The sequence below is a fragment of the Rattus norvegicus genome, chromosome 14 (assembly GCF_036323735.1).
Source record: "Rattus norvegicus strain BN/NHsdMcwi chromosome 14, GRCr8, whole genome shotgun sequence".
Classification (NCBI taxonomy): Eukaryota; Metazoa; Chordata; class Mammalia; order Rodentia; family Muridae; genus Rattus; species Rattus norvegicus.
Genome location: NC_086032.1, coordinates 41,133,883 through 41,151,267, shown reverse-complemented (window position 1 = coordinate 41,151,267; position 17,385 = coordinate 41,133,883). Strand labels below are relative to the sequence as shown.

Below are 17,385 nucleotides of genomic sequence, written 5' to 3'. Positions count from 1 at the left end.
CTGCATCCTCAGGACCGTGAGCAGTTTCTTCTCCCGTCACAGACTGCAGGCTCTGAAGCTGCTATCAACCGCCATAACTGCCCACCACCCAACGGTAGTAGAATGGCTTAGCAACCAAGCAGTCCTTTAAACATGAGCATGCTTGGAGCAAAAAAAATTATATATATTATATATGTGTGTGTATGTATATGTGCGTATGTGTATATGTATGTATGTATATGTGTGTGTTTATATGTATGTATGTATATGTGTGTGTTTATATGTATATATGTATATGTGTGTATATGTATATATATGTATATGTATGTGTATGTGTGTGTGCGCGTGCGCATGCGCGTGCTATTTTTAGAACAGTTGTGGGTTCATTGAATAAGTTAAAGAACTAATTAGTTTCCCTGTAACCTCCACTGCCTTGCCCCCACTTACAAGGCTTTAACCCATTATCGACAGCTCATTCTGGGATGGAATTCTTGTCCAACTAACGGACTTACACTGACATGATGTTCATAAACATAAATTTACTTTAGGGTCACTTCTGCTCTTGTGCATGACGACATAGCTCACCCGTCCTTCCTTCCTTGTACTGTGGAGTGAGCCTTAGATCCTGCCCATGCTAGGCAAGTGACTTACCACCAAGATGTAACCCAACCTGGCCTTGACCTTGCCGTTCTCCTGCTTCAGCCTCCCAAGTTGTTGAGGTCACAGACCCACCCAACCCCAAGCTCAGCCTCCATCATAGCTCCACACAGGAATCTCAGTGCCCTGAGTGTCCTCTGACCCTCTACTCATCCCTGCCTTTCTCCAGATCCTCACAACTCCCAACCCATTTCCTGTCCCTATAATCCCGACTTTTCCACAACTGTCTTCTCTCCTGCCATGTCCTCTTGTGACTCAGTGGCTTATTCCCATGGTCGTCCTTCACTATCCACCACTTCTATTGTGGGGTGTACCACAGCTTTGAGCTATTCAGCCTCGAAAGGCTGCTTGATAGGCCCAAGGTTAGGAAATTAAGAATAAAACCACCACAAACGCTTGTGTAAATTGTTCTGGGGATGTAAAACTTCAGTTCCAGGGGGCTAATCATCAAGTGTTGGGAATCGAACTCTGATCTTTTGAAAGAGAAGCAAGTGCTTAAGAGACATCTCTCTAGCCCTGTAGACTGCGTTTTCCAACATAGATACGAGTATGTATCACTTTAAAATATATTATTTTGATTAATTCTTTGACAGTTTCATATGAGCATACAATATATTTTGACCACATTAACCCCCTACTGCACCCCCTACTGCCCCCCTCACTCTTCCCAGATCCCCACCCATCGTAACCTCTCACCCCATCTCTCAGCGTTTTCTAGGCCATAAGACAAGCTGTGACCAGTGTAACTACAGCCTGTTGTGCGCTACGGCACCCTCATATTAGTTATGAGCTGTTTATGGAAGAAACCAAGCCATGCCTGGCACCAAGACTCATGTCCCTGCTCACCAAGACCTGGCATTTCAGGAGCCATTTGATTTTCTCTAAGCAGAGGCCTCAGGGTTGATCCCAAGTAGAGACGGTTAAAAGGTATCCTGTGCATCTACAGTTACAGGACTCTTCCTGTATCCTGTCCACCTTATTCCTGGAGATAAACATCTGGATTCACAGGACCAGGGCCAGAGAGTGACCACTTGCACAGAAGTTTGGAAGAAAAAAAATAATAATGAGACAATGATTTTGTCTCATTTGATTTGTCTAGTTGTTTGTAGTATATGTTAAAGATCACACACACACACACACACACACACACACACACACACACACACACACGGGTGGCATGATTTTAAATTTTAAAGGTCCCCCAAGCATTTTCCTGGTTAGGTGCTAACTACTTAGGCAATGGAGACAGCTGCTCACAGAACGGATACCACGGCCCAGGGTGAAAGTTCAGACTTCATCTGCTCTCTGCTGGAAGAGGGAAGAGAGCCAATTCAGGAAGGGAACGCAGGGAGCGGCTGTGGCAGCGCCTGCGGTGGATGCCTGTTGACAGTAAAAATGGGCATGCTTGTCTGGCTAAAACAAACCAAAAAATTGAGAAGGATGCTCCCAGCACGGAATAGTTGTCCTTTAAGACATTCCCTTGTGTCTTTTGTGGAGGATGTGTCGCTTTTTAATACTAGTGATTCTCTGAGACTGAGGCATGGCATAATTTTGAGATGGTCTGTGTATCAGAGTTTAGGATTTGCGGAGATCCTTGAACTGTTTCCTCTTGATTATAACACACGGCTGTTTATGAGCAGAATTTCTGTTTATGGAGAGTCTCAGCCATGTCTTTCTGATGCCCTTGTTCTGGATGGCAGTGTGGGCATAGCATTATAATATTCTAGAACACCATCTCTTGCTACAATGCATTCTTATACTATGTGCAAGTGCTGAAAGAAAAAAAATATTTTATTTATATGAATACACTGTTGCTGTCCTCAGACACACCAGAAGAAGGCATCAGATCCATTACAGATGGCTGTGAGCCACCATGTGGTTGCTGGGAATTGAACTCAGAACATCTTAAAGAGCAGTCTGTGCTCTTGACCACCGAGCCATCTCTCCAGCACATGTTGAAAGAAATTAAACACCATAGGATAATGCCCAAGGAAAAGAGGTCGTGGTTGTGGTGAGGACAGTACGCCTAGTACAGCCCTGGGTTCAAGCCCCAGAGTGAAAAAAAATGGCTCTTCTCAGAGAAGGTTCTGGTAGCATTCCTAACACGGGACCACGGAGTAAGTCTTTAAGAAACCTCAGAGGTTCTTGGAAACCCTAGTGTATTCTTTCATGTAGGAAAAGGGTCTTGACCTTCAAAGTCAAAATTAGTCTCATATCTGTCAAGTTAGACTAACTCCCAGCCCCGAGACCCTCAGCAGCGGGGAGCACAGCTATTTCTCTCTCCTGGAGTTGCTTCATCCCTAGCTCCTCAGACAACAGGGGTTGGTGCAGCTTCGCTCCATTCTGAGGCCTTCAGCCAGGGCTCCAGTGCGGAGGGCTCAGACCCACCATCTCCCAGGCAGGTGGCTTCGACCTCCTGGCTCAGACTCTCCTCACCACAGATATGGATACAGAAGCCTGGTAGGAAAGCTTGTCATGGTTGACAAGCCAGAAGAAGCTGTACAAACAGCTGGAGGCATTTTTGTTAGTGGCTTAAGAGTTGAGGGTAGGTAGCAGGGAAGAGTGAGGAGCGGTCTCACTTCTGACATTAGTTTAGGGGTCTGACTACTACAGCTTAGCTTAGGTTCTGGAAAGTGTTTGAACACACTTAAGAGAAAGCACAAGAAATAGATCCGTGCCGATAAATACAAAGAACAGAAGGAAGTCCCTGGCTAGTGATAGAGTCCAAGCGTTCCAGACAAGTGGGTGAAGGGGACTGCAGTCGGAATGCAGCCTGGGGCTTCCTGGGAGGCAAGGGAAAATGGGAGACACTCAGGAGACATTTAGTTAGCTCATCCTTAGGGACGGGGCTGGGTCATTTTGTTCAGCGTACAGTTTAGTATACAGCATGGGTTTGGGAAGTTCTAGAAGTTTCTGAGTTTTGCTTCTTATGTCATAGTAATAATATTTTTTCAAAATAGAAGATTGCTACTTTTCTTCCCGTGTAATTTCCTGTTTGCATGTTGATGATGCGTGGGGAAAAAATAGCTTCCAACTTTTTACCAGGGTTAGACACGTCCTTATTAGAAAAGTTATGGTTCCCATGGATTCTGGGGGCTCATAGGGATTCTCTGCTTAGGTTCCCTTAAGGAGATGCAGTACATGTCTAGTTAGGGCTTTGATGTTCTGTAGTTACAGAAAGAAACACCTACCTAGAATGTATGAGAACCCAAAAGGCAATGAGCACAAAATGGTAAGTCCCATGGTCAGTGCAGTTCTTTGGTTTTGTAATTGTGCTGAGTACGCCTCTGTGTTGCCAGCTAAGAGAGAATCTTCACACAATGGGTTTACACAAGTAGTCAGAAGCACACAGTGCAGTCAGACATACCACTACACACACACACACACACACACACACACACACACACACAGATTGCAGACACACACAGTTCAGCCAGACACACCATCACACACAGATACACACACACACACACAGTTCAGCCAGACACACTACACACACACACACACACACACACACACACACACACAGTTAAGTCAGACACACCACCAAACATAGAAACACACACATATTCACACAAACATACTAATATATACCAGTACACACAGATATACACACACATTCAACACAGAGACGTAGTCACAGTGAGACATTGGCACACAAACACAAACACACACATTCACACATATAAACACAAGACATACATATAGATACATAACCTCCTAAGACACAGAAGCAAACACATAGGTACACTCACACACCTTTACATACATAACTACACACACAGTTGAGTCTCACAGACACTCACAATGGCATATACCCACACAAGACACAGACACACACATTCACACACATAAACACTCTCGTATGTAACACAGAAATGCACACACATGCACAATCATATACACAGACACACATTTTGTGGCACACACATTCTCACACACAGACATATAAGCAATCATACACAGGCACACAAATACATACTCAGGCATTCTCACACAGAAACACAGAAACAGACCCCACAAAAACAGACTAGAAAATAAGACATTCTTATTGCTTGGTCCCCCTCTCTTAGCACGATCTGAGTTTTTTCCTAGACTCTAATGGAAAGTAAAAAGTGCTTGAAGCCTCACTATTGAGGCGGAACCTGATTAACAGAAACACCCGCCGAATAGTTACAATGTCTTTATTCCTCCTGCTGCTACCCATTCTAGTCCACTCGCACTAGTGATGCTGTTTGAGGCAGGGACTCATTTAACACAGGCTATCCCTGAGCTCGCCATGACCTTGAGCTTCGGCTCCTGAGTGCTGGGATTACAAGGGTGGATGTACCATGAAGCCCAGTTTACGTAGTGCGGCGCTCACACCCAGGGCTCCCTGCATGCCAGCCCAGTGCACCTCAGCCCTCATTAGTGGTATTCTGTAACAGTCTTGTGTTTCGACAAATACTAATTTTTTTACAAACAAAAACAAAACAAAATAAACAAAGAAACAAAAAACCAGGGAGGGGCGATGCCATGAAACAAGAGCAATCTTTTCTGTGTGAGTGAAGAAGGATGAGCGTTTACATCAAAGCTGTAGCTTGAAACCATGATTTAACCCAATTTGTTAAAAACTGACAACTGTTAAGTACAAGAATAAGACTTTATTTCGGACACATTTTATCCTGCCTTCCTTGTTTAATCAAAGTAGCAGCCCCACCCCCACCCTGCTTTCATATCATCTTTCCGTACTTGCATTTTTAATTGTCAAAACAGTGCACGCCTGCTGTTTGCTGTGAAGGCACGTATGCATGTGCTCTGTGTCTGTGCGACGTTGGGATCTTCTCAGGTGCCGGCCATCATATTTCTGAGACAGGGTCTCCCGGTGACGTGGAGCTTTCTAAGCAGACTAGGCTGGCCAGCAAGTCCCTTGGGGTCGCCTGTCTTTGTCTCCCTAGGGCTGAGAGTGCAAGCATACTCCTTCATGCTTGGCTTTACAGACGTTATGTGTATCTGAACGTGTACACGAGTGGATGTGTGAAGGTGAGGACTGTGCCCAGAGGTCAGGAGTACGTGTCAGATCTCGGGGAGCTGGAGTCACGAGCGCCTGTGAGGGTGTGGTCTGATGTGGGTGCTGGGTCCTCTGCAGGAGCAGCGGGGGCTCTCGTTCCTCTAGCCCCCACTGCCTGCCCTTTTATGTGTGTTCTGGGGACGTTATTGGCTGAGCCCAGATTAACTGCTTTGAGGTGGGGGTGGCATCAGCACAGAAACTTGCTGTGTAGTCCAGGCTGTACTGAAGTTTCAGCAATTCCCGCCCTGCCTCAGCTTTCTGAGCACTGAGATTACGGAGAGAATTCTTTTAATTCAGACTTCAAACCCCAGTGTATTTAAAAATGTATTTAAAAGATTTGAAAAAAGGATTTTTAAACAAAATCAGCTCAATCTTCAAACTGTGATTACCACAAGTTAACAAGCAAGTCTCACAAACCCCACTCCTGCATTTATGTAAAGGAAAGACAGTTGGAACGCAAGTATTTTATCAGTAACACGATTGAAAACAGGTTCTCTAGTCTGTCCACACGGACAGTGTCATTTTGGTACTTTACAGACCAGCTGAAGTGACCCCACCCCAAGGACACGGAAACACTAAAATACAGTACACATGGAAAGAGAACATTCAGAACTTCGAAGACGGAGAACAAAACTTGAAAATGCAGTTAAACAACTATTGACTGTGGTGTTTTTAACTCTTGACAAGTTTAAATAAAAACATTTTAAAAAATGTTATGTGCGTTTGCATGCGCCTGTGCCTGTGCATGTGTGGGTACCCAAGGAGGCCAGAAAAAGGCCTCAGAATCCCCTTGAACCGGAGTTACAGGTGGTGTGAGCCACTTGGGTAGGGTGCTGGGAACCAAATTCAGGTCCTCTGCACGAGCAGCATGCACTAACGGCCGAGCTCTCTCCAGCTCTGCCCGACGCACATTTCCTAAAGGCAGGTTTCACTGTGTTGTTTGGCATATTTCTTTACCATCAAGGCTAATTCTTATGTTGGCCTCTGGGTATGAACGTAAGGCTGCCCATGAACATTAAACTCATCAATATTCATATGCATGCCTGCGATTGTTAGCCTCAGCCTTGGGGTCACGGAGAAAGATGCATTTCTGTTGGGTCAGTCAGAGCTGGGGAGATAGGAAGGTATTGTTTAGTCTCATGATCACATCCTCACCTTGAAAGTCTCTTTTAAGATTTGTTTATTAAGCACAGTGCTCTGTCTGCATGTGCACATGCAGGCTAGAAGAGGGCATCAGACCCCATTGCAGATGACTATGAGCCACCACGTGGTTGCTGGGAATTGAACTCAGGACCTTTGGAAGAGCAGTCAGTGTACTCAACCTCTGAGCCATCTCTCCAGCTCAAGTCTTTGAGGGCTGAGGGGACAAAAGCATGGATGTGGAGTCAGCCTCCTCCATCTGCACACTGGAGCTCCTCCAGCTTCCGTAGCCACAGAGCGGGCACATTAGAGCTTCCCCATGGGCTGCGAAGACTGAATGAAGGAATGACCATAGCACTTAATTAATGATCCACAACTGTCAACTGCTCAAATGATTGAGGACCAAGTGGCTCTCAGGACCTCAATGAAGTAAACAGAAAGCTTTCAGGCACTGTCCTCACCCCCCAGATCTTCTCTCTCCTCTGCCTCGCTGTGTTGGGGGAGGGGTCTGGCTGGACACAGTGGATTATTCACTGTGAGGTTTCCAGTGTGCTCAATTAGAGAAACCTCCCGTCTGTCTCATATCTCCTGTGGGATGGGAAAGGGAGGTTGCAATGTGATCCCCGATCTGGCTCCTTTCTTGCCGTGTTCCTCAGATGTCATGGAGATCATATTTCCTAGCAGGGAACCCTCTATAATTTCAGTCCTGCTGCTGGCCTTGTCCCTTCCAGCAGTCAGCGCCCTCCCATCTCTGCCTGGGTAACGAGTTTTGAGGACTTTGAGGCCCCGTTTTTATCCATCACTCAAGTCTCGGGTGTTCTTTGCAGCTGCTGGCTGACCACCAGTCATGGTCTCACTAAGACTGCTTGGGTGAATTCTGACTAACACATCTTAAAATGGAGAGGGAAAGGAAGAGAAGCGACCCGGCCAGCATTTGGTAGACACCAATTCGTAAGGAAAGATGCTTTAACTGACAGTGATGAGACAGTAAATGTTGGTCAAACTGTCTTTGACAGTCACAGCCTTTTATGACCAATTCCCCTTCTCAGGAATTCACATTGGAAAACAAGTTGCCCAGTGGAACATGGATTCTTCTCATGGTTAATAGATCCTTGTCATTTTCTCTTTGACGTTACGCAGCCATTGACTTACACTACAGTTTGCTAAGGACTAAGTATGCCACTTCCCAGGCATATCAGGCTCTGGGTTAATGTACTGTATGAGTTATAACCATTTACACTGGGCTCCTTAGTCAGCTCAACAGTGTGCTGAGAAGCACTCTAAGCGGTGCCTGTCTGCGGCTGTCACTCTCCTGGTTATTTCATACAAGTGGAGCTGTAGAATAGCCGTTGTTTTGTTGTGTGTGTGTGTGTCCACTTTGTTCACTTGCTGTACTGTCAAGCTTCACCCATGTAATGCTGTGCTGTCTGCACTCTGGCCCCTAGTGATGTCACAGTCCAAGTAAAGACCGTCACATTTATCTCATGACAGAAGTATTTGCACTGCTTCACTCCTCACCACCGTCTACCACCTATTATGATTTTTCTTGGGTTGTGTGATGGTTACTATCAACCTGAGGGGATTTAGACTCACCAAGGTGGTGGCTGCCTGTGATTCTGGGTCTGGATGGCAGGGACAAGGGATTCCCCAGTCAGCATGACTAGCTTCATCAGTGTGTTCTGGGATTGACTGTGAGACCCTGCCTCAAAATAATATGGTAGAAACACAGGAAATGTTGATATCAACTTGGACCCCACAATGTATACACATGTAGCCCACATGTGAACATGCACACACACACACACACACACACACACACACACACACACACACACACACACACACAAAGAAAACAGTCAAGCTAAAACATTTAACAGATAACTTGACATTTATTGTGCAATTTTACCCCCAACAGAACATGTGGCATTCTAGAGGTATATGAGGTAAGAAAATCAATATTCCAATTAGAACACCCGAAATAATCAGCTCTAGTAACAAATGTCTCTCATAATTAAAAATATTGAATGTTTAAAAAACTCTTAAAACGTTTTAGGTTCCTAAAAGAAATGGCCTAACACTTAAAAAACAACTCACTCTTCTATATAAATTGTTCACAAAAATTTTTTTGCTATTCTATATTATACTATGCATTTTAGCTTCTTTAACATATCCCTAGTGTGTATGAACTCTACACAGTACAATCAAATAGAAATTATTCAGAGAAGCCACAAGACTCCAACAATAAAAATATCAGGATCAATGGATTTGTCACAGTTTCTCCACAAGTATTCATCATAGAAAATAGAGTAAAGGCAACTGGCCCCAGTGTTAGCTGCTACATGCCGTTCTGCACAGGAGCAACATGAGGGCAAGCAAGGCTTAGCCAGGGCAGGGGCAGGCTGGTCAGTGACTGAGTCTCCGCCTGCTTCCGGCAGGCCTTGCTCCCGAGGCACAAGCCAGGCTCATCGTGACCTTGGCATGCGTTTGAAGGATGTTAAATTTTCGACTACAGGGGCAAACCCAACAGGTCACTATAGTCTTTACAGTCTCCTCTACCGTTCTCACAGTGACATCGTCAACTAAAACCTCACGTCCCACGGAACTGGAAGTGTCACCAGAGGCTGCAAAATCAGCCACACAGAGGGGGAACACTGGCCAATAGCCAGAGCTATCACCAGGTGTCACGTGAATGATCTAATCTCGAGATCCAAAGTCTTCCTTTGTTCCTGCATCTTTGTACAGGGGATCTAGAAAGGTGGGAGGGACTAGACTCCTGATGTGCCCACTTCCTTTAAGGGTTTCTGGTCTCCCTCACAGGATGCCACTCAGGGCACGCCTCATGCCGGCCCGAGAGGCCTGGAGGCTTCACAAGCTTGTTATTTAAGCACCTGCATATTTAGTGATAGAACGCCAACCTTCCCTTGATAGCATCAGAAAATCAAATAACGTTCACTCCAAAGTGTTGGCAGACTTTGAGAACTATGCCTGACGGGCACAGATAGAAGAGGCCATTCTGCTTACTGAGCTGAGAAGGCTCAGGTGAGCGCCCTGTCAGGAACAGCTCTTAGGGCAGCTGTGAGGTCCAAGCAGAGGAGAGGAAGCAACTAGCAGGAGTCAGGAGTCACACTTAGGTGGTGTAGTTACTATTGCTATGGGAGTGATCTCCTACAGCACGCTGAGGCGCATCTGCCTGCCTGTACTGCTGCCATGTTCAGAGTGACCCAGGTTTGTGAGTCCGTCTCACTAGCATATCACTTTCATTGCAATTTGGGGAACAGGTGAAAGGGGTGATTCAACAAGACATAGCCCTTACTGACAGCTATGGAGGCTTAGAAGCAAAATTTTTGGTAATCCACTGCCTTCAGTAGTCAAACTGACAAGGCCAGTAATTTAGTGTGAGAATTCCAGTTCTCTCAATATTTCCTAAAATCCATATACTATGGGGAGTGCAAGTGGCCTCTAACTTGATGGGGTATTACTTTTGCCCTCCATATTGCTGATGTCAATTCTTCCCTCTCCATGACGCACGCACGCACGCACGCACGCACGCGCACACACACACACACGCCCCTGGCTGACAGTATGAGTAGCTTTGCCATCAGTTAAGTGACATTTCCCTCCAGTGGTTATTTTTATCCAGTACTTATATGACTGAAAGAGGCCATCACTGTGTTTACAAAAATACATCATAGTGACACACACTCCTGTTGCGACACATTTGCATTTGAGTTGTGACTCAAGCATCCCTTTTGACGTGTTTGCCAAGCAGCTTTGGCAAGTGTCGCCACATTAAGCACACAGCAGCAAGACTCACACCGTATGTGCAAAGCCACTCTCTATTACACTTCTACAAACCCACACGTGAAACCTGTCACAAATTAACACAGATCTGTACTGTGAGATGATACAGCACTAGCTGAGGAAACGATACATTTAAAATTCTTTCTAAGTCACCAAAAATGACCTTTAAACTAAAAAATGTAACTGGTTTATACAGAAACTCAGGAGGTAGTCAGTGGATGTCAGGGTTAGTCTAGAGCACATACTGAATAATGGTTGACCCCTGTACCACAAAACACAGAACTCAAATGAGGGCGATGTTTGGGTTCCAGACATAACTCACATCTTCCCACGGAGTGCATGCCATCCACTTTCTCAGAGTTGCATGAGAGGCACAAGTCATTAGATGGCAGGGATATGTAGAAACCACACACCTGCAGATTCCTAAGTCTGAGTTATTGTGTAAATTTTGTGTAAACAGCAAATAATTCAAGAATCACTATTGGACTGGATGGAAACCACAGTCCTATTGCTGTCAGTGCCGATCACCTGATGCCGTGTAGAGTGGCTGTGTCAAGTAAGATTGTAGTTAACTGTGTCTCCTTATCATCCTGACAAAGGCCTCGCCTTGATGCTGATCACTGAAGGGTAAGGGACAGTCTACATAAACCACAGCGTCTAGCAGGGACACACACTCCTCAACACCTCACCAAGAGATCAACCCTCTTACTCCTCTGCTCTCTGCCTTGGGGAAACCTTATGAAACACATACATGGTGACAGTCTCCTAAATGCTGTGACAGATGAGGAACAGGGTTAAGGACTTGTAGAAACAGCTACACTTTTCTTGATACCACAAGAGGCTGAACACCCACAAATGGGCTGGTGAGAAATGGGGCCTTATCTAAACACTGCTCCCCTCCACAGGTTCCTGGTCTTGATCCCCTGAGGGCTCATCATTCTCTTGGCAAGATCTGTGCCTGGGGAGTTAAATCCCCATGAGAGGGAAAGCATTTTAATTTGGAAAGCGTCACTGTTAACTATGGAGCCTCTGATGCTGGGACTCCGGACCGGCCTAATCACTGATGAAAAAGCCATTTAATTACGCCAGCCTGGCAACCACGGTTTCCTCACCAAGGACAAGGTACAGTTGCATCCATCCTGAGATATTTTTAACTCAAGTCTACTTCCAACCAACACTGAGTGGCTCGGGTAATTCTAAAAGTTGACAGAGGACTAGCTTTTGCCTTGTGGAAGCCATGTGTCTTACTGCCAGAATAATGACAGACAACATCTTCAGACCTCCAAGAGCAAGCCAAAGGCATGTGCAGAAATCAGGGTAGCCAGTTTGATCGTGAGTTCTCAGAAGTGACACCTTTCACAGGCTGACTTGAGTAGCAGCCCAGCCTTAACTGGATATCCACAAAGGCAAAGAAAGAGCCAGCAGGATGCTGAAGCAAACCTCAATGTTCGACTGCTGGTATCGGGGTGAACTGAGCTGAAGAAAACAGCAGAAATCACATAAACAGGCAGGAAAAATGAACACCTGACTGGGCTGAGGCGTTCAGGTCCTCCTGTCATTACCTGTGAGGACTGGCTAGGATGCTGAGGACAACAGCCAGTATCATGTCCACTGTGGGAAAGTGCTGACAGAGCAGATGCAGTGGCAAGCCTGACACAGATGTCCTTTCAAGTGGCAGAAACAGCAGCCAGGTTTCTGCCCCTGCCCCATACTTGTGGGAAGTCAAAGGCTCAAAGAGTTGGTGGCCAAAATGCTCCAAGATGGATGCACAGAATGTTCCCTCGAACTTCCTGGAAAGAGGTACAACCTGCAAGTCTGTACCCTAAAAGCAGTTGCTAAGCACTACGGCTGTAGCAGGGTCAACATATCCAGCAGCAAGAGGAACTGCGGCCCAGTGCAAGACTGATGACGTAATGGCAGGTGGGTGATGACGGGCTCCACCTAAGGTTTCTTGACACTGGAGACCTCCTAGGTCAGACTTCCCAGACCTTGGATCACACACTAAGAAATACCGTTTTCAATATCCTATTGAACAGCGCTCCCACAACAGTGCTTGTCACTGTGGAGTTTATGACAAGCGTGTCACCAGATGGAAATGACAACAGCCCATCAGGAGTGCTCTGCACTTCTTACCTAGACCTTGCAGTAGAGGGAGCAGATGTTGCCGTTTGCACATCTGGGCAAGCGGCAAAAGCCCCTGGTGGAGTATATCATTGCCTACTTGTCTATACGCTGTTCCCTTCTTTATGTAAGTAGGAAAGAAAGTCTTGTTCCTATTCACATGTCAACGGAGCTGGGGAGTTTAACCAAATCGGTAAGCCCGGACCTGGGAAAACCCTGAAGTTAAGGAGACCAGAAGTGAAGACTGCAAAAGCAGAATCAGGACGACTGTATCACGTGACCAGAAAACCTCGACAAGTGAAGTGGAAGACTTAAAGCGATGTATGCAACCCTCTATCAAGGATCAATTCTTCCAGCTGCTGACCCTGACCCGACAGTGGGCTTGAGAGGTGCAGTCGTATGGTACCCACAAATGATTTAGATACCCTCTTCTAAAGCTACATTTGATGTGGAAGGTGATGTAGGCTGAACAGCACAGCACAGCACAGCACAAGCTCAACTAAAACTAGTACCAGCCTATGCAGATGACAATGAGAAGCTTCACTGACAAGAGCTTATCCCAGGGCACCCCGAGCTGGTGTTGAGATCAGAGCCTTTAAAGAGGTGGAGGAGGATCACTCCATGGGGTCTTCCTGATTCCTCACATGGGGGCTCTGAAGCTCCAGCGCCATGAGCCTTGCTCCTGCCAACTTTCCATACTTAGGCAGAGTTGCAAACTTGTGGACGAGAAAACTCGATGGATCGTTTAAAGACTACAGGACAACCAAAGAAAGCTTTTCACACTTACTGACCAAACTCAATGAGGTTGAGCAGGCAGTAAATAAACCACCAAAGAGAGGAACGGGGCTCAGCCGTGTGGATAAACAGCAATGAGAGACGTCTTCAGTGCTGCAGATGAGGATTTTAAACAAGATGATAGTGAGTGCCCCAGACCAGCAAGAAGCTATCAACATGCTGTCCTGGATGCTATCCGGAGACAGCTTTCCTAATTAAGAAAACAACATCCCTTTCTCTTGGACAGCCAAAGACACTGGTCTTCGGTCCATGTAAATGACATCTCATTTACTCGTTTAATTTCTTTTACTTCTAAACTGTTTGGCCGATTTGTTCAAAATCCGATGCTAAATACTGAATATAAAGGATGTCTGATTTATTCTGACAAAACTGGCCTCCCATACAGACCTTTTCTAAATGGATACTCAGTCTGAATTTCTATCCCATTTCAAAGCTCTTTGCTGTGTTTGTAGATGGCATTCATAATTTTCATAAATGCTGCCCATTTAGCTTTTGGTTCCACAAAGAACACAGTAATCTTGATTTGTTTAACAAAGCCAACGGGGGAGGGAGGGATTAAAAAAAATAAAACTAGCCTTCTCCTCATGTCCAAAAGTTTAACCTTCATCAGGAACAATTCCAGCACCTCTGTAGCCTTTACTAGACATCACTAACATGTGTGACTTCTCACATGGATGCCGCAAATTAAGCAGGGAAGCAGAGCAGTAACTCAGAACTTAGACCACAGAGGGACTGTGGGAAAAGGAGAGGCACAGCTGGTTGAGGTGTTTTCATCCATGACAGTGGGGAACAGAAGTTTTATATATTCTAAACCTTCACTCAGCCCAGAAAAAGGCCTCAAATTTCAGAGAAATCACCCATAAGCCATTGCATAGTTGTCAGAACGGCACTGAAGCTACGTGTCTACAATACCCGACCCTTTATCAACAGCAGATACTGTCATTCATGCCCTGTGTTTGATCTTACCAAATAGCTAGCTCGTAGAGGTTCTCAGTGAACCCACCACCCTGGCATTGTGTCAACAAAGCATGATGTAAGGCTATGGAAGGCTATGTGTTAGAACTTATGAAATGAGGCATTTGAAAATGGGTCTGAATCTTTGGATGTTTCCTAAAGATGTAAAGAGAATCTCTGCTTGTAAACCACAGCAATGAGGTTGCCTTTCTGATTGACACAGTGAGTTTTGCGTGTAAGAGAACAGAAAAATAGCTGACTTCCATCAAGTACCCTCTACAGACATGGCCTCTGTTCTGGCTTATCGTAAGAGTTTAAAACAGATGGAAGCTTACAGTCTCACCTAGCTTGTGTCTTTGCTGAGAACTCTAAAACCAAGTCTTAGGAAAATGAAAGACAGCTTACTTGAATTAAAGAAAATACGCGTTGCTTGTCTTCCCTTCCCCCATGTGCAGGAACACCAACTGAACCTTCCCTGGAGACCAGCTCTGCTCAGGAGGCCAGGCTTCCCTGAAGATCTGGGGCTGGAGTCACTCTCAATGACCAGCTAGTAATGACTTCATGTTAACTGTACATTCTCCTCTGTGATAGAATACACCCCAATCTACTGCAGCTGCTCATTTCCCCCCCGAATCCTAAAGTGGATTCGTATTTGGGAACTGTGGCAGTGGGTCAAGAATGTGTAAAGTATGACGGAATACCATGCTTTGGACTCTAAGAGACAAGGGGATGGACATTCACAACTGGAGCTCTTACACAAAAAACCAAAACACCACTGCTAGGTTCTGTCCGCTAGTCCCCAGACCCATCCTGAGAGCTCTTGTTGAAGACCTCATCTTGGGAAGCCTGGTGATCCATCCCTTCGTAAAACGAGCCACCGTTGTGCAGGAAAGTCCCCACTGCCCGCCCTTGTCGGGCGTGACCTACGGCATCGCTGAACACTTTGTTTATCTGCTCCTCCGAGGGCATCCACCAATCAGGGTTTGAGGTACAGTGCATCCTAATGAATTCTGTGGGAATAGAAACAACAGTAAAAAAGAGAGAAAAAACAGCTGGTTTTTTGACAGACGATAGGAAGGCAGCTTAACCTACAACAGAGGCACGATCAGAAAAGTCACATGGAGGTCCAGAGCAATGCAATGACATCGCCACTCACTACATCCAATCTACCCCACACCGGTGTTCTCATGTGCAAGACCAAAGCCACCTACACTCTAGGGAATGCTTGCTGTAGAAAAGAAAGTGTCTGCCTGAAGTGTCTTTCCTCAGTCACCTGAACTCAGACCTCAGGCTTGCGTTCTACCTACTGAGAATCATCTCCCCAGGAGGGATATGGCTGCTCTAGTGTTTATTACACAAATAAGAAGCCCACGCCTGTGCATCTTGGTGAGCAACTCCACCACCTATGATGATGTTGGGGAATAAGAAGCACTGTGTGGCCAATTAGCTAAATAAGATAGATTCTAGAAATTTCTGTAAGCCTGGTCATGCTGGATCATTGGACTGCTTTACAGCGCTATTCTAGTGAATGCATGCACCCCGTGGAAGTGAGCTTCCCCAGCTCTGGTCACTTGCACTGGAATCATCTGGGATGGTTGAGAGTCATGCATGCACCCAGCCTTCAATCTCTGTTCAACTGCAATTGGTGGGGTGAGCTAACGGAACCCAGGACATGCACTCTTCAGGCAGCAGGGCTTACAGAGTTCAAGTGTCTAGGGGAAGGCTACATCCTAGGCTGAGTAGAGACAAGCCTTCTAATCGTCAAACCAATACAAATCCACGTATATTAAATAAACTGGGACTTTTTTACTAGGAAGAACTTGGATGCCTATCCAAACTAAATAAACATGTCGCTCTGGTTAGTGACACTGGTCCTGAACTCTGCAGGGCCTGCTACTGTGCCTGCTGCTTTACGTTCCAGGGCAGCGCTCTGGTGGCCTCGTGTCTGTGTTCATTGGAAGCTGCTCCATCACCTGCTAGTTCCCCAACCTCTGCCTGACCTGCAACTGACCAAAGAAATTACCTAAAATATCAGCGAATTGTGTTATCAAAGCAGAAGTTCAGCTTTGAACATAGCAGCCCCCTTTTTTAAGCTGAAAAGGTTTTACAGATGAAGCCTACTTCAAGTAGGTTTTGTAAGTATTCCTAACAAGCAAGCTGGATGGAGGCCCATGGAAGCAGGATGAACAGCACATATTCTCTCTGTGTATCTCCCTATGCTCCAGTTTTGCTGAATGTGGCCTTCTCTGGCAGCAAAGGAAATCTGAACTGAAAGCGTGAAACATGAGGTGCTATGCGATGCCTTTGGACATTACTCAAGAACGAGGCTAAAGCAAAGACTCGTTTACAGAGTTTCTCAATACCAAGTAGATGGGCCACATGAAGCTTACAAGATCTCGGTGCAAAAATTAAAAAAAAAAATACGGTAACGGCTGAACACTTGTGTGGGAAGCCACAGCCAATGCAGTGAAATGGGATCACGGATGGTGACACTGAGGGGAAGGATGCAGTACCTCGGAGGCACGTGACTTTAACTGGATCCAGAGGGCGTCTTTCGGGACCTGTCTCTCCTGACTGCACTGACCTTTTCCTTTTCCCAAGGCCGCATGAGTACTTAAGCTCGTCGGTGGTGAAGACGAATCTGATGAGGTAGCGCAGAAGCCGCCTCCCGTCCTTCTTGGAAGAGTTCACAGCCTCGTCCCACTGTTTGCTCGTTATGTACACAGGATAGCTGTTCAACAGCTGCTTGCTTCCCTGAAACAGAAAAATATTTTCTCATTACCTGTCGAGCCAGCCAGCCAGAAGCCAAAGCCATCTCCATTTCAAAGGCAAACATGCTTTTTAACCAAGTGGCTGCGCTGACAATGAACCGGGCACTGAGGAGCAGC

General features: G+C 45.9%; 1 protein-coding gene across 2 annotated transcripts in view; it reads right to left on the bottom strand.

The window, feature by feature from the left end:
* Positions 1-8,695: 8,695 nt before the first annotated feature.
* The window catches only part of Bend4 (BEN domain containing 4), a 36,367-nt gene continuing 27,677 nt past the window's right edge, over positions 8,696-17,385 (bottom strand). The window contains exons 4-5 of one of the 2 annotated variants that reach the window (XM_006250982.5): positions 17,011-17,251; positions 8,696-15,507 (exon numbers count right to left, since the gene is read on the bottom strand). In XM_006250982.5, coding sequence (XP_006251044.4) covers positions 15,290-15,507; positions 17,011-17,251 — 459 coding nt within the window. In that variant the 3' untranslated portion in view covers positions 8,696-15,289. The remainder of the gene's footprint in view (positions 15,508-17,010; positions 17,252-17,385) is intronic. The other variant, XM_039092733.2, reaches the window with a different exon arrangement.